The 22,902-nt window shown below is 49.0% G+C and overlaps 1 protein-coding gene across 3 annotated transcripts in view; it reads right to left on the reverse strand.

Annotated features, from left to right (window-relative positions):
- The window catches only part of LOC135251772 (receptor tyrosine-protein kinase erbB-4-like), a 340,021-nt gene that overhangs the window by 113,511 nt on the left and 203,608 nt on the right, over positions 1 to 22,902 (reverse strand). For all 3 annotated transcript variants that reach the window (XM_064329533.1, XM_064329531.1, XM_064329530.1), the window contains exon 3: positions 19,053 to 19,239. In XM_064329533.1, coding sequence (XP_064185603.1) covers positions 19,053 to 19,239 — 187 coding nt within the window. The remainder of the gene's footprint in view (positions 1 to 19,052; positions 19,240 to 22,902) is intronic.

Consider the following 22,902-nt stretch of genomic DNA (forward strand, 5'->3'; position numbering starts at 1 on the left):
TAGCCATTTCTGGATACAGACCAAACAAGGAAAACACAATTACCAGCTGTGAAATATTGCAGAAGCAAGCGATTTTCCAAATGTTCATCCCATTTGGCAGTTTAAATTTGAAAATGTGCTGGTGATGGTGATGGTGATGGTGACTGGGGGGGCGGTTAGCCCTGTTAGTGCATGCACAGGGAAAACCAATCAGGAGGCAAGGCACTGTGTGCTAAATTCCATATAGCACGCTGGGAAATTATGTGATTATGTAACGGATCGTCTATGAGCGTCGTGTGCTGGAAGACGCTGATTGGCTGTTCTAGCTCGTAGAAGCACAAGCAGAGTTTGTGCTAACGCTTGCTTTGAGGCAGCCATGTTTTACTTTCTTCGTTTTTTTTTCCCCCTTAATGCTGTTTTTGTGCACTCTCCCTCAGCTCCAGTGAGTCTCTTCTGTAAGGCACGGCTTTTTTTTTTTTGAAAAGGCAAAGGCTCGTTTGAAGCTGGGAGATATGTTTTAATCATCGGGTTTCTTAATGATGACACCCGATAAATTATTAATGGACTCTTTTCGCACCACCCCTCCCAAAGCCTAGGCCGTAGACTGGCTATTAGCATTAGCCGCAGACTCTCCATTTGATCTTTGTGTAATTACAGCACTTTCTGCAAATTATATCACAAGTTTTATGTTAAATAAAGACAGGCCTTGGAATTTGGAATTTTTTTTTTTTGCTTTTCCTTTTTTTTGCACTATTCAACTTCATCCCTCTTGGGCCTCGTTTCTTTTTTAAAAAATCATTTTAAAAAAAAGTTTCGTCTCCCGCGGAAAAGGAAAGGACTGTATGTTTCCTGTGTTAACGGCACGATCATTATTTCTCCGCGAGAAAACCCAAGGCGGCTGTTCCCGAGGCAGCTGGTCTTCGTGTGATCCCGCCGCTTCGAGATTTTTGCCTCTTTCTGGCTAAAAAAAAAGAGCGTCGACGTTTGACTGAGATCAGTAAAATCGATACGGGCGAGTCAGAAGGTGCGGCAGCCCTGGATTCGCTCGAGGACACGGGCTGCTCCTTTCACACCAGAAAAAAAAAAAACCCCCCACGTTTTTTTTCTGTTAGGGGACGATTCAGAGTTAAAAAACGAACAGCGTAAAAACAAAAAGAAACAGAGTGAGGTCTTCCTACCTACAGGTGCAACCTAAGCTGTTTTCCTTGAAGATGTTTGATGCTATTATGGGTGAACGAGGCCTCAGGAAAAAAAAACTGCTTTTCGACGGAGAGCCATCTTTTAATTCCTTCGTTTTTGCCGATGACTGAAGTCTTGCGGTAGAGCCATCCATTACAGGCTCTGTGACAACATCATAGATATACAAGAACTGGAGACAGCTTCCGCTTGCTGGTTCCATGGATTCCTATTTTTAGAATTTTAGAAAGAAATTTTAGAATTCAGAAGTACTGTCTAAAATAGTATAATTTCATAATTTTGAATCCACTTCAATGGGGAAATCGCCTTTTTGGCACCGGAGGCCTAATAAACTGCAATACCTCCGGTGACCACTGGGGTTTGCGAGCTTCCGAGGGGAACGTGCATCTCCGGTCCCCTGGTGACAATTCTCCCTCCTCCTACTAAGACTCTGTTCTGTGCACAGCATTATTTTTCTTGGGGCTGCAATACGATTTTTCAGCAAAACTGGCACACAGATGTGTCATGCTTGCTTTATCAATATTTGCTATTGTGGTAACCTACAGACAAAAAAAAAAAAATAATAATAATAAAAAAACCTTGATTAACTACAGGCATTGGAAACCCGAAAATTAACAAATTAATCAGCACGTACGCATGTATTTATATATTTTTCATTGTTGAGGGAGCAGGAAGGTCAGCTCTCTCAGAAGTGCTGAAATTATAGCTCTTTATGCTGTTTGTTATTAATATTTCATTAAATTTCCCTTTTTTTATTATTATCTTTTTTTTTTTTGCTTATGCAATTCCCACAGGGGATCATTAATGTAATGGAGCCAGTCAGCAGAACTGGGTGAGAGAAAAAAATAGCGCGAGAAAAACAACACAAAAAAACCGACTAAACCATATTAAAAATATATATATATATGTACTGTACATGCAGCACTTGTTGTTCCTCTGAATCGTCTCGTCACACCACCATTCTAATTAAATGCAATTCAACAGAAAATAGGATTTTTTTGCTGGCAGTTGAGGGAGCGAGAGAGAGAGAGAGAGAGAGAGAGAGAGAGAGAGAGAGCATTCAGCTTTAATTCTCAATGACAAGTCATTTCTCATCGGGGGTCTGTTTTGCCTCTTGAATTTGGACCCGCGTTATATCACCACACGCTAATCCTCCAGGACACAATGGAGCTGGCAGCCGTAGCGGCCGCAATATAGAATTAGCATTCAAGGGCTTCAATTTAGCCACAGCCAATGTGACAATTAAGCCGGTCTTTTTTGCCTTAATTTCAACCGTGCCCGTGTTATTTTCCAGAACGAGAATAATTCGACGGTGCCAAAAGCTACATTAACGAAACGGGGCGGACGCGGGGATACGACCGCTAACGTTATAATTGTCGTCCGCGGAGAGGATCGCTTTTTTTTTTTTTGGCGGACGCGGACGCGGCTCCGCTCAAAAAAAAAAAAAAAAAAAACGGTGAAATATTAAGCGCGACGTCGCCGTAATTGGACGGGAGGCGACCAATTAGGCGCCCGATTGCGCCCGACCCCGGGGTCTGGAGGCTGCCGATAAGAACCGCGAATTAGGAGCTCAGGAGCGACGGTCGGGGACGCGCCCAAACTCGTTACGCCCCCCCCCCCTCACCCCGCGACCGCCCAACCAGCCCCCACCCGCACCTGCTCGGGAACGCGAGGGCCAGACTAGCGAGGCACGGCGGGACTCGTGACTGAGCATCAGGGAGGGGGCCGCGGACGACGGCAGAGACGCCGGCCTGACTACGAGGACGCCGCGGCGCAGGATCGGTTACAGACGTTAGCTTGGATCCGCCGTGTCCAGGCAGGATGTCGAGCGGTAAGAAGCGCAAAGATGGGCTGCATTTATAAGCATGGTTATCGACACACAGATTGATGCTATCATTTCCCTGCGAGAGCCATTGCGGTAAGTGTTTGCTAAGGAACAGACACTGCCCAAGACGGTTTGAACGACAACCCTCGTAACTATGGTCAGGCTGGCAGTTCTAAAGCATGGTATGACAACACATGATCTAAGTGATCCTTCATTCGCCAGACGCAAATGCAGAGTACAGAGTCGTTTAAAGGAAAACTCGACACTGCCGCTCGGTAGGCAAATCGACTGGCTTCTGGGTAACTTTAGATCGAAACTGACATCAGTCAGACAATTGACTGTGATAATTAAGAGCATATGTGTATAAGTTAGCTAATGTAACTGTCATTAAATGTTGGAATGTGACCACCATGTTTATAAAACTCAAAATATGACTGTCCCACAACACCCATGCTTATGATGAGTAGGTTCGGAAAGCTTTAGTTCACGTATGTGTGCACGTGGGCGCGCACGTGTGTGTGTGTGTGTGTGTGCGTGCAAGCGCGTGTGTGCGTGCATGCATTCCTAAACATAGAGTTTTCATATCACCAACCATATATTCGATTTCACAGTATTTTAATGATGCACTTGACAAGACCCATCCAGGGCTAATGTACGATCATTAAGATTCTTCCCCTGAGCAAACAGAGGAAACCAGGGAAATATGTACATGTATTCAGACTCTAATGTGCGTGTGATCTGGTCCTGCTTTCAACATGAAAACTCATTACTCATTATGGGGACATCTACAATTTTCATTTTCATCAGCACTTCACAGAGCACTTTCTTTTTGTTTATCAATTTATTTTTCTCTCTCCAGTTGGTTTATCTACATCCCATCGTCTGTCATTATTTCATCAGCATTCACAGACACTTCTTTGTTATCAATCTATCTTCTTCAGTTGTTTATCTATCTATCTATCTATCTATCTATCTATCTATCTATCTACCTATCTACCTACCTAACGCATTGTAAAAGAAGAGTTCTGTCCCTCTTCCAATATTGATTTAAAAAAAAAATTTTTTTTACATGTGCTGGAATATAAATAGAGCGATCAGTAGCCGGGGCTGAAAGATAGCAGCTCTGCGGCGAGGCGAAGCCGTCCCCTCTCAGGTCCACTCAGCGCGGAGCTGTTTGTTCCCTCGGCTCAGCCGGCAGCCTTGCGGGAACGAAAAAAAGCCCACGCGCGTGTGTGCGGCACGTCCGCACCTCTCCACCGAGGAACAAGGGAACGTGTTCTCTGTATTCTCTGAGTTCCAGACCCCCACCAGAAAAAAAAAAAAAAACCTTGAACATTTCTAAGCTCTGTTGTGCCACCCGGAGATGTGGAGCCGGTGTGGAGTGGTTGGCGGGGGGGGGCAGTGGGGGGGTGCTCGCGTGCGCTAGTGGCACTTGTGTTCGTCAGGCAGAGGGCCCCAACAATGCGATTGGTGGATGGAGAGAGCTGCTTCCCCAGGCTCCTGTCTTTACCGCCACAGGTGTGTGTGTGTGTGTGTGTGCGTGTGGCGCTCTCTGAATGGCACAGAGAGCGAAAGGAAGGGAAGAGGAGTGCCACGGGTGAGTGGAGGGAGGGAAGAGTGGTGAACGACAGAGACGAGTGGAGAACTGCAACAAGGACACCAGAGCCACACACCATGCCACGCACAGAAAGGGGACCCCACACACACGCACACGCACACAAACACACACACGCGCACACACACACACACACACACACACACACACACACACATGCGCACACACACACATGCAGACACACACACACACAGACACACACACTCACACGCACACACACACACGCACGCACACACACACACACACACACACGCACACACCCGCACACATGCACACAAACACACACACACGCGCACACACACACATGCAGACACACACACACACACAGACACACATATTATTATTTTCCATGCTATGAAGCCTCAAATATAGAGCGGCCTCAGCCACTAAACAAAATGGACTCTCACTCTCCAGTTGAGATGCGGGCAGCTGCAGTGCTTACTCTCCTGATGCGCTTAGCAAAACCCCCCCCCCCCACTCTCCCCCCCTCATACAGCATAACAGACATTCACTTAATTCGGTGCATTCAGCTGAGAAAAAAAAATGAAGGATTCCCCGGCCGCCACGCTGAAAATCTCGGGGAGGAATCGCTGTGATCGGTGGGAACCCGGCCCCTCGCGCGGGTTTGATCCGAACGAGCGCATCGCGCGCGCCGCGGCTAGCTCCCGACTTCGAGCGTGACGCCGCCGCGCGGATTAGCACGCCCTCGACGCGTCTCGGCGGATGGCGAGTAAAAAAACGGCGAACGCGTCCCCCCCGGCGGGTTGGCTGGTCGTTCGCGCAAGAGGAGCGGGAGTCTGCCTGGCAGATGGAGGGGTGAGATTTCTGACGCTTTCGTTTTTTGGGGGGTGGGGGCACTTTTTTCCCCGTCGTGCTAAAACGAGCGATAGCACCGAAATTAAGGCAGAGATAACGGAAAACGGAAACAAAAGCAATGTGGGAAAAGTGTGTGTGTGCGTGTGTGAGTGTGTGTGTGCATATGTGAGTGTGTGTGTGTGCGTCTGTGTGTGTGTGGGTGAGTGTGTGTGTGTGCATTTGTGAGTGTGTGTGTGTGTGTGTGTGCATATGTGAGTGTGTGAGTGTGTGTACGCATACATATGTGTGTGTGCGTGTGTGTGAGCGTGTGTGAGTCTGTGTGTGCGTGTGAGTGTGTGTGTGCGTGTGTGTGAGCGTGTGTGTGAGCGGTAGGGGGATTAAAAGCACGTCCTCACGCACGCTCGTCAGTGTACTGTTCTTTATTACTCAGCGTTATTATTTGGTGAAGTGCAGCGGACGGTAATTACAGTTTGACTGTGCCAGGGAGACGCCGGTCTGCCGGTGACTCAGCTGGGGGGGGGGCGGGGGGGGGGATGGAGGCTATGCATGAAAATATCTATAATTCATCCGAAGCGAGGACGCGGCCGCGCTCCGAAATGTCAGGCGGAATGGCATCGCTCGACCCCTGACCCCCACGCCGGGGACCGGACCGCAATTAAGTCCGATCGCCGCTTTTTGAGTGCACCTCTGGGTAGCCGAAATGGGCATGGGCACGGCTGGCAACCTGCCCCGTCGTTGGCACAGAGGATGCGGGGGCGGGGGGGGTTAGGCGTGGCAAAGGTCTGAGCGTGGCGTGGGGGGGGGGGGTGGGGCAGTTTCCAGGACGACACGGGGTTCAAGACCGGGGGAATGAATGGAGAGAGAGAGAACGACAGAGAAAGAGGAGGGAAAGAGGGAGAGAGAGATAGAGAAAGAGGAGGGAAAGGGAGAGAGAGAGAAAGAGAGAGCGAGAAAGAGAGAGAGAGAGAGAGAGGAGGGGGGAGAGAGAGAGATAGGAGGCATGCAGGACAACTAGAAAGAACAGGATGGAGACTCTTAACAACTCAATGGCTCACAGGTGGGTCAGGTACATTAGATTAAAATCTGTTTAATGATTGGTTCCTTCAAATTAGCCTGATTCAAATGACATTACGTTCAATGAATATAATGGCAATATTCCAGTACATCAGTCACCTCCGTAGTGACAGGAGGCCCAACTCTGGCAACATCGGGCCGAGGCTGGTGACTGTGCTTCACAGCGTCTCACTAGGGCCTACAAGTGCCCTGAAGCCCAAATCCAGAATTGCGTGGTACTTTTTGGTGAAACAAAAAAAAAAAAATCAGTGAATAAAACACACACACGTGCACACGTACACACTGACACACGCACGCGCTGGCATGCACGTACGCACGCACACACACACACGCAAACACACTCACACACGTGTGTGCATGTGTGTGTGCGCATGTATGTACGTGCGTGCATGTATGTGTGCGTGTGTGTGTGTGTGTGTGCTTGCTAGAATGCAAGGAATTAATTAGAAAATATCAGCATTTTCACCACTTGCAAATGTGTCATGTATCGCAGGGTGAATGTGAAATTAAATATGTCACATATGATAAAAGCACACATTAGTATAAATCAGCTTCTTCTCATGGCTTTTATAGTTTTCATTACAGTGACTGATCACGCAGCCATAGGAGGGTCCACACCCCACCGATGGATTGGGGAAGACAGGAACGGCAGGCTCCACCACCCAAAGACTTGCGGCTGTAAGGAAGGAAGAGGCCGGTCCATCTGTCTCCAGATGTGTCTGGCTGTAAATAACATCCATCCTCGTATAAGCCGCTTATGGACTGTATTGATCATTTTACACATCTCTGGAGAGCCGTTATAAAAAAAAATAAACTGGAAGATAATGTGACGGCAACATCAAAGGAGCAGTTAAGGGCTTCCCTGATGTGTCTCTCAAACCAATTTAGAACAGAGCTGTTCATTTATTTTCTATTAGCATGGTGTGTGTATATATATATATATATATGTAAACAAACCTGTATTTCCACACTTTCTCTTCTTCTTGTATGTGTCTGTGTGTGTGTGTGTGTGTCTGTGCATGCGTACATGCATGCGTTTCAATAAGGAATGCTGATATTCCGATAATTTCCAAGTATCTCCCATTAATAAAATGATACGAAGTATTACTGAATTTCACCACCCAAAGCCGATCAGTAACAAAAAAAGAAATCTGCAGGAGCCACGCCCTTAGTTGGAGGTGTGCCACGCCTGTGCTGGATCGCCACACAAGTGGGCACCGGCGCCCAGGGTACACCGCTGCCAGCACTTTGTGAAAAAGGCAAATTGTTCTCTCGTAACAGAATATAGACCCTTTTATATCACTGCCAAATAACGAGCACTTCTACGGCACGGTAGTTGCAATGGTATCCTGTTTTAGTCTCGCTAATCCTCCTTGGACAGGCGTCAAAAGTGGCCAAAGCCAAGCGGAGGAGCACAGGGCTACTTTGTTGCAGCCCGGCTGTCGATTGGCTGTCACCTGGTCGCCACGCCCCCCTGCTGTCCACGGATCTTTCCCAGGGTTCTTACCTGTCGCCCTATCAGCGATGGGCAGCGTGCCCGGGCAGAATCTCCCGGTTCCCATGATCCTCCGCTCCGCGCAGAGCTCACTCACGCAAAAAGGTGCAGACTGGGATGACGCCTCACGTAAATAAACGCACGCCGCGAATAAATAAGAAAATGTTTTTGTGAAAAGCTTAAGATCTCACTTCTAGCGAATCGACAGCGAATCGGAGGGGACGCACAGATATGTGAGTGACACGTGTTTTAGATTTGGCTCTCGGCCCCCTCCATGAAGCAGAGAGATTGAGAGAGAGCGCTGACTGACAGGAGCTAATCCCTCCTTCATCTCACGCTCAGCCGCGGCTGGACTGTGACTCGTGAGGGCGGGGGAAATGAAACAGCGGGGTGGGGGGTGGGTGGGGGTGGCGGGGGGGCAGGGGGGGGAGGCGGCGGAGCGTTTTCGACGGAGCGATGGTCTGGGCGCAGCGCCAGGGGCCCTGCGGTTACGCAGTTTTATTGAGTTCAGCGGCGGGCCACTGACCTCGCCAGCCCCCGTCTCCTAGCGGAGAGAAACACAAATAACAGCCCGGACCGGCGTAGCCCAGACCAGCACAGCACAGCGCAACGCAGCACAGCCCAGACCAGCACAGCACAGCACAGCCCAGACCAGCCCGGACCAGACCAGCACAGCACAGACCAGACCAGCCCGGACCAGCACAGCCCGGACCAGCGCAGCGCAGCACAGCCTGGACCAGCACAGCCCAGCCCAGCCCAGCACAGCGCAGCACAGACCAGACCAGCACAGCCTGGACCAGCCCAGCACAGCCCAGAACAGGGCAGACCAGCACAACCCGGCACAGGCTGGACCAGCACAGCACAGACCAGCCCAGCACAGCCTGAACCAGCACAGTCCAGACCAGACCAGAGAATGGCCAGAGCTGGAGGTGCTACTGGAGACATGAGTGGAGAAGGAGCTAGAACAGACAGACTGCTGCCTGGACTCCCTCTCTCTCTCTCTCTATCTCCCTCTCTCCCCCCCCTCTCTCTCTCTATCTCCCTCTCTCTCCCTCTCTTTCTCTTTCTATCTCTTGCTCCCCCCTCCTCTCTCTCTCACTCTCACTCCCTCACTAGCCCCCCCTCTCTCTTTATCTCTTGCCTGCCCCCCCCCCTTGTCTCCCCGAGGCCAAATCCTGCTGTTCCCTTTCGGCTCCAAACTATTTGGGAGACAGGATCCTGACACGTGCTTCAGGGCGGGGCTAATCAAATCTGGCCCCCGAGGGCGGTAGTGCTGCTGGTTTTCATTCTTCACCCTCCAATCAGGTACTGATTTAAACCTGGGACTCCAGGTGAGTTAAACCTCTGGCCAATCAGTAGCATTAATCAATCAATTGACGATCAGTTAGAAAAGAAACCCAGCAGTACTACAAGCACATTTACCATAGCCATGATTTAAGTAGCAAGATCCCAAGTAAGTTACGTAATATAAAAATATATACTTCTGACCAAAATGCATTTTAAATCGAACTAAGTCAATTCCTTCCAACAATCTGTCTTTCCAATTATAGAGAAGAGGGTGAGGTCAGCCAGAGGGGCGAAGAGAGCAGTCAGACAGGTCGTCTGTACGTCACAGGTTCAAATAATGTGACACCTCTTTGAAGTGATGTAGGAGCAACGGCACTGTGCAGTGTTTAGTGAACTGTTACTGCCAGTTTGCAGGTTCGATTCCCAGTTGGGGCACCGCTGTTGTAGCCCAGAGCAAGGCACTTAACCTGAATTGCTTAAGTAAAAATATCCAGCACTAAACATTATTTGTCTCTCTGCTAAATCTCATAATAGGACTTTCTGCTAAATACTGGGATATAATTTGATGTATGTCTCCAGGAACCCTGAAGTAGGACTGGAAAATTGGAGCAATGCACGACAATTTGAATAATTCCCCCTTCCCAGTAGAATGGGACTAAGTGGAAAGTCTGCTCAACTTTTTATTTTTTGGTAAACAAACTTTGGATGAACGTGCAAGTGTGCTTGACTGGGAGGATCCCAGCATAACATACCACAGAAGCCTGAGTAGTCAGCTAAGATCTCTCTCTCACTCCCCCCCTCTCTCTCTATCTCTCTCTCTTCTCTCTCTCTCTTCCTCTTTCCCTCTCTTTCTCTCTCTCTCTCACTCTCTTTGTGCGTGTGTGTGTGTGTGTGCGTACATGTGGCATAGAATATGTAAAAACCTATGCATGAATATGTAATGAATGTGTGATAACCATAACCATATAAGCATTGAATGTTGATCTGAATAAGGCGCTCTGCTATGTTAAAGCACAGTATGCTTTTGCTGCAGACAGGGTAGCAGAGTGTGAACATGCAGTGCAGGGTTCTACTCCTGCTCCCAGAGGGAACCCACGCTTTCTGCTGAGACCCCAGCTTGCACCCTCTCATCCAGTACCCTCGAGAGCTGCATTACACAAAATGGCCCATTTGATTCCTGGTCATTTAGTCACGCTTTCCATGTCTGTGAATGGAATTTATTATTATTATTATTATTTTTAAAAATTGAGTTTCCTATTAGATAGCAAAGAAGGGTTCTAGGGAAAATGTGCACCAGCCAGTCCTACATGCCATTTCTCAAGCCTTCTCGAGCCCGTGGGGAAACCCACCTCCCAGCTCCAATTAATCTATGATTAGTCACATGGCGGACTAAGAGAGGCAACGTCTGGGTATGATGTCACTAACCCAGTGTAGTGCACATGCACACCACATGCAATGCTATAAATAAAAAAAAATCAATAAATAAAATAAAGTCACTGTAGACTTAGCCTGAATAGCATCACCTGAGAACGGCAAAGAAAGCCTTTGTGCTGGAAACAGGCCTTTGATCCTGATGGATATATGGTGTAATTAAATGCTGAGCGACACCACAGTGAGTTCTTTTCAGATTCCTAACAGAACGGTCATAACCTGGTTGGTGTACTGAATACACCAATGCCACTTTCTTCACCAGCACTCAAAGACATGTGCGAGACAACGCACTGAATGCACCTCATTACTGCTGGCAGGCAATAGCTAAAGGGTGCATAAGTAAGTAGAACATCCATGGTACAAATGTCCTCTGCGCTAACGTGCTAACGTGCTTAACAGACAGGCCCCCTGCACAAGCTTGTTCTCTGTCAGTGGCAATGTGGATTGCTTTTTTTTAATGACCATGAGCAAAGCATGGTTTAATAAGATCTACCCTGTTAGAGCCGCCCTTCTGTTTAAACTGGAGATGTCAGGAAATGCAGAAATTAGTCACCTGCCAACAGGCCACAGACCCTTTCCTGAAAAAATCACAAGTTGGCAACCTCACCCCTTTGAAGTGTCTCAGCAGTTCATCATTTAGCAATGTGTATGCAACTGGGAGCTTGAAGTACACGTGAAGAAAAAAAGAGCCAATATCAGCTGGAAATGTGTCTGTCTGTCTATCGATCGATCCATCCATCCATCCATCCATCCATCCATCCATCTCTCTGTCCCTCCATCTAAACATGAGCCCAAGTTAGCATTGCTCTGACCCAGTTCCCCTAAAGTCCTCTCAGAGGGACCGGGTCCTCCAGGACTGTGGGCCATTGCGTAGCGCACAGCTCAATCTGGAAAAATAAAGATCAACACGGTGCGGCTGTATTAAAAAACGCTCCTTCCTGTCTGCGCTTCAGAGGCATTGCAGTCTCTCTGGGACTGGAGAAACAGCCGGGCTGATCGATGCCAGGAGAGAGAAAAAAAGAAAGAAAGAAATAAAGAAAGAAAAAAAAACCATTGCACAAAAACAGAAACAGTACCGTATAACTTCTCTCCACCTCTGCCTCTCTATCTACTTTCGAGATTTTTAAGATAGAGAGAAGGAAGAAGAGGAACTATCAGCGTTTCTCGATGCGACTGTTCCTACGACACGCCGCATGAGAACAAAAAGGCGGTGAAAGTGATGTTTCAGGACTTTCAGCCTGTGCAACTCCACACTCGAGCTGCGTACGGTTTCCGCATCTCTACCGATCGGTTTAATTTTCTCAGTAACCGCGTGCCTTATTTCCATTCCGCATTAGCTGCGCCGGGAACGTGTTCCGCGCGGATAACTGCCACCCGTCGGCCTACCCGCGTTAGCAGCGTTCGTAATGGGCATAATGACGCCGCACTTTAAGGGACCGATAACGCAGGCAAGCCGGCACGGACAGAACGCGCGGGCGCTAACGTGGAGAGCACCGAAAGTGCGCTCTCACGGTTTACCGAGAACTCTGAGATCCTTGACTCATTACATTACATTACAGGCATTTAGCAGACGCTCTTATCCAGAGCGACTTACACAACTTTTACATAGAATTTTTTTTTTTACATTTATCCATTTACACAGCTGGATATATACTGAAGCAATTTCGGTTAAGTACCTTGCTCAAGGGCACAACGACAGTGTCCTACCCGGGAATCGAACCTGCGACCTTTCGGTTACAAGCCCAGTTCCTTACTGTGCTACACTTCGTCCTCAGAGAGTCCGTCCCACTGTTTCTGTGCCGGGGGGGCGGGGGGGGAGCGAAATATCATTTCCACTCGCTAGTGGTAGAGATGCTCATTTCTGGCCTGTCTGTTCTGGGTTGTGAGGTGTTGTCATTTTATTCCCGCTTGTTGACCTTCGACCTTTTCAAGCGCCACAGCAAGGGAATCAGCAGACGGACACCAGTTCTGAAGCCAGATGTACCTTAAGGAAACGCTAATGCTTATGATAAAAATAATGCCAAAAATGGGCCATGCTCAGGTGGACCTTAATCGACGCTAACTGGAGTACAGCTCGACTTTACATTGTCCCTAATTCCCCAAAAGTGTTGTGTGGACGATTGCACAGCCACAAGCAGGAAAGCAGAAAGCGCGGTGAAAAAAAAGTGACATCACAACTGATCATGGCCGGGTCTTCTGCGTACGGGACAGGATTACAGCTGTGCCTGCTGTGTGGAGATGGGACACAGGGATACAGGTGTCCTCTCCTCTGTGTACGGGACAGGATTACAGCTGTGCCTGTTGTGTGGAGATGGGACACAGGGATACAGGTGTCCTCTCCTCTGTGTACGGGACAGGATTACAGCTGTGCCTGTTGTGTGGAGATGGGACACAGGGACACAGGTGTCCTCTCCTCTGTGTACGGGACAGGATTACAGCTGTGCCTGTTGTGTGGAGATGGGACACAGGGATACAGGTGTCCTCTCCTCTGTGTACGGGACAGGATTACAGCTGTGCCTGCTGTGTGGAGATGGGACACAGGGACACAGGTGTCCTCTCCTCTGTGTACGGGACAGGATTACAGCTGTGCCTGTTGTGTGGAGATGGGACACAGGGATACAGGTGTCCTCTCCTCTGTGTACGGGACAGGATTACAGCTGTGCCTGTTGTGTGGAGATGGGACACAGGGACACAGGTGTCCTCTCCTCTGTGTACGGGACAGGATTACAGCTGTGCCTGTTGTGTGGAGATGGGACACAGGGACACAGGTGTCCTCTCCTCTGTGTACGGGACAGGATTACAGCTGTGCCTGTTGTGTGGAGATGGGACACAGGGATACAGGTGTCCTCTCCTCTGTGTACGGGACAGGATTACAGCTGTGCCTGTTGTGTGGAGATGGGACACAGGGATACAGGTGTCCTCTCCTCTGTGTACGGACAGGATTACAGCTGTGCCTGTTGTGTGGAGATGGGACACAGGGATACAGGTGTCCTCTCCTCTGTGTACGGGACAGGATTACAGCTGTGCCTGTTGTGTGGAGATGGGACACAGGGATACAGGTGTCCTCTCCTCTGTGTACGGGACAGGATTACAGCTGTGCCTGTTGTGTGGAGATGGGACACAGGGACACAGGTGTCCTCTCCTCTGTGTACGGGACAGGATTACAGCTGTGCCTGTTGTGTGGAGATGGGACACAGGGACACAGGTGTCCTCTCCTCTGTGTACGGGACAGGATTACAGCTGTGCCTGTTGTGTGGAGATGGGACACAGGGACACAGGTGTCCTCTCCTCTGTGTACGGGACAGGATTACAGCTGTGCCTGTTGTGTGGAGATGGGACACAGGGACACAGGTGTCCTCTCCTCTGTGTACGGGACAGGATTACAGCTGTGCCTGTTGTGTGGAGATGGGACACAGGGATACAGGTGTCCTCTCCTCTGTGTACGGGACAGGATTACAGCTGTGCCTGTTGTGTGGAGATGGGACACAGGGACACAGGTGTCCTCTCCTCTGTGTACGGGACAGGATTACAGCTGTGCCTGTTGTGTGGAGATGGGACACAGGGATACAGGTGTCCTCTCCTCTGTGTACGGGACAGGATTACAGCTGTGCCTGTTGTGTGGAGATGGGACACAGGGACACAGGTGTCCTCTCCTCTGTGTACGGGACAGGATTACAGCTGTGCCTGTTGTGTGGAGATGGGACACAGGGACACAGGTGTCCTCTCCTCTGTGTACGGGACAGGATTACAGCTGTGCCTGTTGTGTGGAGATGGGACACAGGGATACAGGTGTCCTCTCCTCTGTGTACAGGACGGGGTTAGTGCTCTGCCTGTTGTGTGGAGATGGGACACAGGGACACAGGTGTCCTCTCCTCTGTGTACAGAGCAGGGTTACTGCTCTGGCTGTTCTGTGGGGATGGGACACAGGGACACAGGTGTCCTCTCCTCTGTGTACAGGACAGGGTTAGTGCTCTGGCTGTTCTGTAGAGCTGTAAACACAGGGACACAGGTGTCCTCTCCTCTGTGCACAGGGCGGGGTTACTGCTCTGCCTGTTCTGTGGAGACAGGACGCAGGACACAGGTGTCCTCTCCTCTGTGCACAGGGCAGGGTTACTGCTCTGGCTGTTCTGTAGAGCTGTAAACACAGGTACACAGGTGTGCTGTCCTCTGTGCACAGGGCGGGGTTACTGCTCTGGCTGTTCTGTAGAGCTGTAAACACGGGTACACAGGTGTCCTCTCTTTGTGACATCAGCCTGCCATAAGCTGTCAGTCAGGAAAGACAATCTATGGGTGGGGTAAAGTTTTATACACCACCAACACCTCAACAGATCTACGCCGCATATTGTATCAGGCAGCACATTAGGGGAATCCATGACAGGAGATTTATTTATTCGCTTGTTTGTTTGAAAGGAACCGCGATCTGACACTGACCCTGACTCCGGTGACTGGATTGATAAGCACAGGGACGCATAAATGCAGAGACAGGATAATTTGCAGCTACGGCACGTGCATAAAGGGATGACTCATCCTTTACTGCGAAGGTATTGATCCTAATGACAGACGGAAAGGAACTGCGGACTGATGTGTGCACACAATGCCAGCTGTAACTGGATGTTGATTAACACTTGTATTCTAAAAGCTGTGGTGCGGGATAAGAAGTGCCTGCATGATGAAATGGAGGAGTTATGTACATATTTATGTACCATGCTGTATGCGCAGTTTTCACTCGCTCTTATTGGCAACATAAAATGTTTTTGTTTTTTTTTTCAGCAAAGAATTCCTGCCCTCGGGCAAGGTTGGGAACAACTGACAATGTATCACCATGCTCTAATGTAACACTACAGCCAGTAACAGCACCATAACCAATGGGAGAGAGAGGAAGCGAGAGAAGAGAGAGAGTGAGAGAGAGAGTGTGTGTGTGTGTTAGTCTGTGTGTGTGCGTGTCGAGCCCAGAGAGCTAACAGATCCATCTCAGATGACTGCTTCCCTTTCAAGCAGTCGCCACGCTCACGTTGCCTGGAGTATCGCTCCACGGTGCTTTCAAAAAGAAGAAGAAGAAGAAAAGCGCACAGCACAATAAACATGTTCTCTAATCGTGTACGCCAGATCTGATTGTTTTAACGCGGTTCCGTTTTACCTCCCCGCTCTAACGCCTCTTGCTTTGCCCAATTTACGCAGCTTTTGTCTTAAACGCCTGCCGACGCGATTTAATTTAATTTGTGTTCATCACTTTACACCTGCGTGTGCTGTACGGCTGTATATGAATTCAATTACCTATCACTGTCATGAAACTCACATATCAGTGCCTCATGAGCATTATTCTGTCTGTAGTAGCCTACAGTTCAAGACATTACATTGCATTTATTTGTAGACCTGCTCAGGACTAAAGTTGAAAACCAGCTTTTGAGCTAACTACGATTCAATACTCTGATACCATGCTCAAAATAACACATTGTTCCTGTCAAGTAAAGTAGTAGATGCGCATTGTCATACTGAAACAGGGTACAAACAAACTGTTGGGGAAGCACAGAATCATCTAGAATGTGCTTGTATGATGTAGCATTAAGATTTGCCCTGACTGGAACTAAGGGGTCTCGTTAAAACCATGACCCAGACCGATGGGTGTCCAGATACTTTTGGTCATATAGTGTATCATATTAATATTATGAAGTAAAAGCAGAAAATGTGGGCCTGCTTGTCTCTCCCTCCCTCTCTCCTCTTTCCCCAAGTCTTTGGGAAGTCTCTCTCTCTCACTCTCTCTGTCACTCTCTCTTTCTCTCTCTCTCTTTCTCGTTTTCTCTCTGGTGTGTTCTGCCGATCGATTCCCCTCATCCCACATCATAACCGAAGCACAGGGGATGGGCTTCGCTCCCAGGGAGAACAGCCAGAAACAAAACCAAGTCTGTGAAGCTTCTCCGCGGAACTGTTTTTAGCTTTTTCAAATGCTATTGCTGCCCGCTTAAGAGAAACTAGGTAGTTTTATGTCTGCACATAACCTGTCGATAACATGACCTCTAACACTGCTTACAAGGGCCGGGGAAATATTTGCAGTATCACAGCGGAAAGTCTAAAATACACTTTAGTGCCGCTGACAACAGTTACCTTGGTTACATGCGAACTGCAGGGAAAGTGTCTGTTATCTGCTTCAGGTCTACAGACCTTGCTGCTCACAGTACTAAACAGTGAAATGTTACAGACTGTGTTAATTCACGTCTAATAACACATATGTGAGAGTTGATTTAACACTGGACATTTTGATGTGCAGTGGTCTGATGCAGACACATAGCACAGGATTCAGCTCATTGCTGACCTTTACCCTCCCAGGGACCGCTACACCAGAGGACCCCGCCTGTACGCTCAGAACTAAGGGCTCCAAAACGCTCCTCTGGGTCTCCATGGAGCAGGGCCGCCCAACGCTGTTCCTGGCGATCCACGTTCCTGTAGGTTTTAATTTCAACCCTAGTTTGGCACACTTGATTCTAATTAGCAGTTCAACGAGATCTCTAGTTGTTGAATGGGGTGTGCTTTGTTAGGGTTGGAGTGAAAATCGACAGGACGGTAGATCTCCAGGAGCAGGGTTGGGCAGCCCTGCCATAAAGGAACGCTATCTATTGCAAGTGTTCTTGGTCAGGCAAAATAGTTCAGTCTGGGAGCCTTCACACTTTTAACACTTACCATAGAGAGTCCCATAAAGACCTAAAGAGGGTTCCCCTACGGAGGCAAGCCAAAAAACCCTTTTTTGTCTGAGCCTGTAATCCTGCACTCATCCCACTAATTGACACTCCTAATGTCCTGGAGCTTGTTAAATGCACGGCTTTTTTTCTTCTTTTTTTTGCAAGCCTATGGCTTAGAGTTAGCGTCGCCTCCGCATCGGATAAACTTTGCTCAAACGGTCTCATTGCACAGTCTGTTTTATAAACTTGAGCAGAGCTACTGGAAACACACTGTGCTTCCATCAAGCTCCCCGCCCGACTCCTCCATTTGCAGATTAAGCGAGTCAAAGAGAGAGAGAGAGAGAGAGAAAGAGAGAGAATGAGAGTGAGATAGGGAGGGCATGGGGGTGCAGATGTAAAAAGAAAAGGAGAGAGGTGTTTTAGTCGGTGCTTGAGTCTAGCAGAGAAGCTCATTTACCCAAAGGGCATCAGGTTCAGTGTGCTGAGCTATTCACACACAGTTAACTTAGGAGGCAGGGAAATTCTCACCACGGTGTCTTCTTTTTGTAAAATGCCACAGGACGTACCCAGCCCGGCTTCCTCTGAACGCTGTGCTGTTTTCCGCGCGTGGCGTAGCTGAGCCTGCTAGAAGCCCGCCTTATCCTCTACTCCCTGCTGAGCATCTTCATGCTCAGCCTTTAAATTACCATCACTCATCTGCTAAGTGTGTATGCTGGTATCCACTAAATCACAAAACACTTATCCTGTGAAAGTCCAGGGATGGCTTTTTATTAAAAAAAAAAAAAAAAAAATCACTTACTCATAATTGTAAATGTGTGTGTATTAAAACAACAATGCGTACTGACAAAACAAGGAGCAAGAGATTCTAAGGTTATCTTGAAGTTACAAAAAAGAGAGACAGACACACACACACACACAGGCAGACAGACAGACAGGCACACCTGTGAGGTTCCTGCAGACAGACAGACAGACACACAGGCAGGCGGACACACAGACAGGCAGGCAGGCAGACAGTCAGTCAGTCAGACAGACAGCACACACACACACACAGGCAGGCAGGCAGACAGACAGACACACACACACACACAGGCAGGCAGGCACACAGACACGCAGGCAGACAGACACACACACACACACAGGCAGGCAGACAGACATTCAGAGACACACACACACACACACACACAGACAGGCAGACAGGCAGACAGACAGGCACACCTGTGAGGTTCCTGAGACAGACAGACAGACAGACAGACGGACAGGCTGGCACACACACACACAGACAGGCACACACACACACACACACACAGGCAGGCAGACAGGCAGACAGACAGACAGGCAGGCACACACACACACACACAGACAGGCAGACAGGCAGACAGACAGGCACACCTGTGAGGTTCCTGCAGACAGACAGACAGACAGACAGACGGACAGGCAGGCACACACACACACACACACACACACAGACAGGCAGGCAGACGGACAGACAGACAGGCACACACACACACACACACAAGCAGGCAGGCAGACACACAGGCAGACAGACAGACAGGCACACACACACACACACACACACACACACACACACAGGCAGACAGACGGACAGGCACACCTGTGAGGTTCCTGCAGACAGACAGACAGACGGACAGACAGGCGCACCTGTGAGGTTGCGGAGGCCCAGCTGGCGCAGGCCGAAGTTCCCGTCGCGGCGGTAGTTGAGGAAGATGGCGAGCGCGTAGCGGTCCTCGTACAGCTTGTTGCCCCGGACGATGCGCAGGTTCTCCAGCGGCAGGTAGTCAAACTGGTTCAGAGCCACCAGCACGTACCCCGTCACCTCCCGGATGGACTGCGGGGGACAGAGAGCAGAGGGACGCTGTAGTCATAGTGCTCCCTGTGTCGCCCACGGCAACACCTGCATTCGCACATACGACTCTGCCATTAGTTACCAATTACCGATGAAGAAAACATTGACCACTAAAGGTTTATTACCCTTTTACCAATTGTAACCACTTGACAAGCTGCCGATTCTATGTCAGATGTTTTTTCTGTATGAAATGCAGACCTTATACCATTACAGTGCATAAATATTTTACTGCGATCTACAAGACAACAGCCAAACAGCACCATCCTGCAGCCTAGCACACGAAATGCATACGTTTAGCTGTCCGAGAGGACATTTGGGAGTTGAGCTAAAATAAGATTATTTTTTAGTTCTTGGGAATACAAACAACCTCAGCTCGGGGCTGTAGTGAAACCTCATATTATAAATACGCACATTATAATGGAGCGAGATGCTGAGGAAGAAGGACTGCCTATCACCACACCGTAATATAATTTCAGGAGATAATGACCGCTGAGATTTTCAAAAACCTCAAATCGATCACGTGGACATCCCAATCCGGGCTCCGTGCTGTGCTGTTACCCAAAAACGAGACGCCTTCAGACGCAGGATGAGGTAACCGCTTCGCCGGGCGGGACAGGCGGGGTTGGGGAAACAGGCTCTAGTTACCAGAAATTAATCCTGAGGAGCACTTCCTTTTGGGGACGACAGTCACTGACAGCTGTCAACAGGCATTCGCGTCAACCCGGAGTCTGTCCCGGAGTGGCAGATCCGGCCCAATTTGCTGACTGGGCCCTTTCCAGTCCGCTCACGTAGACGGGAGGCGCTTTGCGAGCGGACGGTGGGCCCGTCTTAACTGCCTACGGGAAATGCACACTGATTTGTTTACTGGCTTGTTTACTGGCCGGCCAGTTGATGCATACAGAACACCAGTGGGACAGGAGTTTGGAGGGAAAGCGGAGTTCTGTGGTACTTCCTCTTCCCAGGAAACAGGATATGAGTGCGCAGAGCTGGAGATGATTGGCTGGGAATGGCACAGCTGCAAAGGGCATTGCAGATGAATTACCAACGACATTGAAGTCCAATTACCTGAAAGGACTTTGCAGCTAAGTGGCTGGGAACAGGCTAAGAACAGGCTAACTATGAAGAACTTTTAAGCTGATTGGCCTGTAATGGACTAACAATGAGGCACTCTGCAGCTGACCGGCTGGGAATAAGCTAACAAGGAGGAACTTTGCAGATGATTGGCTGGGAATGGGCAACAATGCAGAATTTTGCAGATGATTGGCTGGGAATAGGCTAACAATGAGGGACTTCGGAGTTCATTGGCAGGGAAAAGGCTAACAGAGTGGAATGTTGATGCTCATTGGCTGGAAACAGAATAGTAGTGAGGAGCCTTGCAGCTAATTGGCTAGGATTGGGGCAGAAATAAGAAGCTGTGTAGATGACTGGAGGGGAACAGGATGGGAGTGAGGATCACTGGCAGCTTTTAATTAGCTGATTGGCCAGCAAGTCAGACAGAAGGCATGAAGAGGTTGTGGGCAGCTCACAGATCCCATTAACACAGCCAGAGTAAAGGGGGGAGGGGTGGTTGTTGGAGGAGACTGTTAGTGGCAGTCTGGTCACTGCAGAAAAGCCTGATGTATAACAGACACACAGCAAATCGCAGCTTCACGCCAGCAAGCACACTCCTATAGTGCACCTCTATCACACAGTGTACCTCTATCACACAGTACACCTCTATCACACAGTACACCTCTATCACACAGTACACCTCTATCACACAGTGCACCTCTATCACACAGTGACCCTCTATCACACAGTACACATCTATCATACAGTACACCTCTATCACACAGTGCACCTCTATCACACAGTGACCCTCTATCACACAGTACACATCTATCACACAGTACACCTCTATCACACAGTGTACCTCTATCACACAGTACACCTCTATCGCACAGTGCACCTCTATCACACAGTACACCTCTATCACACAGTACACCTCTATCACACAGTGCACCTCTATCATACAGTACACCTCTATCACACAGTACACCTCTATCACACAGTACACCTCTATCACACAGTACACCTCTATCACACAGTGCACCTCTATCATACAGTACACCTCTATCACACAGTACACCTCTATCATACAGTACACCTCTATCACACAGTGCACCTCTATCATACAGTACACGTCTATCATATGGTACACCTCTATCATACAGTACACGTCTATCATATGGTACACCTCTATCATACAGTACACGTCTATCATATGGTACACTTCTATCACAGAGTGCACCTCACCTGAAAACACAGCCCTGTAACGAGCCCAAAGGGGTAAGAATCTGTTAGAAAGTCCACAGAGGGGTCTGGTAAACTACATTTAAAAAAAATGTTTGTAGAGTGCTATCTATCAAAGGCTTTTCATTGTCATGTAAATGTACTACAGAGAGCTTATTATTGCAGCTTTTCCTGAAATGGACTCCAGCTCCCTTTAAAAGTGATGAACAACGAGCCTTGTGTAAAACGCTTGGCTAAATCTCCGGAGGGAACTGTGTCGTACTGCAGCACATAAACCGGCAACGTCAACTGTAACTAAGGTCCTTTTTTAAGTTTTTAAAAAATCCTTATCCTTTTTTTAATCCTCATCCAATCTGCAGCTAAACCATTTTCCTCTTCATTTCTTGTGTAGTGCACTGTCAGAATCCCATCTGGGAAAAATGTGCGAATCTGTGATTTTCAAAGGGCACAGAAATAATAATAATAGTAATAGTAATAATAGTAATAATAATGTCCTAACCATAATCACCGTGTCTAAATATAAAATACAGGAAATGACAAAGCAAAGGTCACAAGCAGTGCATGTCTGTAGGTGAGCGGGATTTGAGTTTATCCGTGATTGGGTCGTCTGCTATGTGACCTCTGCAAGGATTAAAACGATTTGTGAAGCTCAGCCCCGCGTCTGGCTGGCCACGGGTGCGCTCGAGAGTGCTGCGTGGTCACCTGTCTCACCTTGCAGGCTAGCGCCGCTAGCCGTGTCGCGGTGAAGACGGCGATGATGCATTCTGCCCCCCCCCGCCCCCCCCGACCCCCCCCTCACAGCCAACAGGCGCTCTCCAAGCTAACACGCACTCATTGGCCTTAAACCGCCGCGATAAACCAAGCCCCATAAGCCCCTCAAGAGTATCGTCATAAACGAATAACCTTTCGACCGCGTTTGCATTTTATTCCTTTATTTTATTTTATTTTAATTTATTTATGTCTTTGTCAGGAATGACCCTGCCAGGGGCATGAGCACCTCTCTCTCTGATATGAACTCATCGCTCCGGGGCAGGGAGACCCCCAGGCCTTAAGGGGGCGCTGGAGGGCCCGCGAGCCGAGAGAAGCGACAGCTCAACAGCACCCCGCCGTAGACGCTGAGCGCCCTCGTCTCTGATGTTGCACTGCGATGCTCTCTTTCCTCAGATGCCGGAGCAGACTCTCTGTGATTCGCTCGTTTTTTTTGGGGAAAAGAAGACAGAGGTCAGAGTGACTCACTGTCCGCCGCGGGCCCCACGGCTTGGCACCCGCCGTACCGCCACCGCTGTGCCCAGGAGCCCGCCAGCCTCCGAGCGAAACTAAACCGCTGTTACCTAGCAACCGCGAAAAGCTGCC

This window comes from Anguilla rostrata, chromosome 3 (genome assembly GCF_018555375.3).
Source record: "Anguilla rostrata isolate EN2019 chromosome 3, ASM1855537v3, whole genome shotgun sequence".
NCBI classification, from domain to species: Eukaryota; Metazoa; Chordata; class Actinopteri; order Anguilliformes; family Anguillidae; genus Anguilla; species Anguilla rostrata.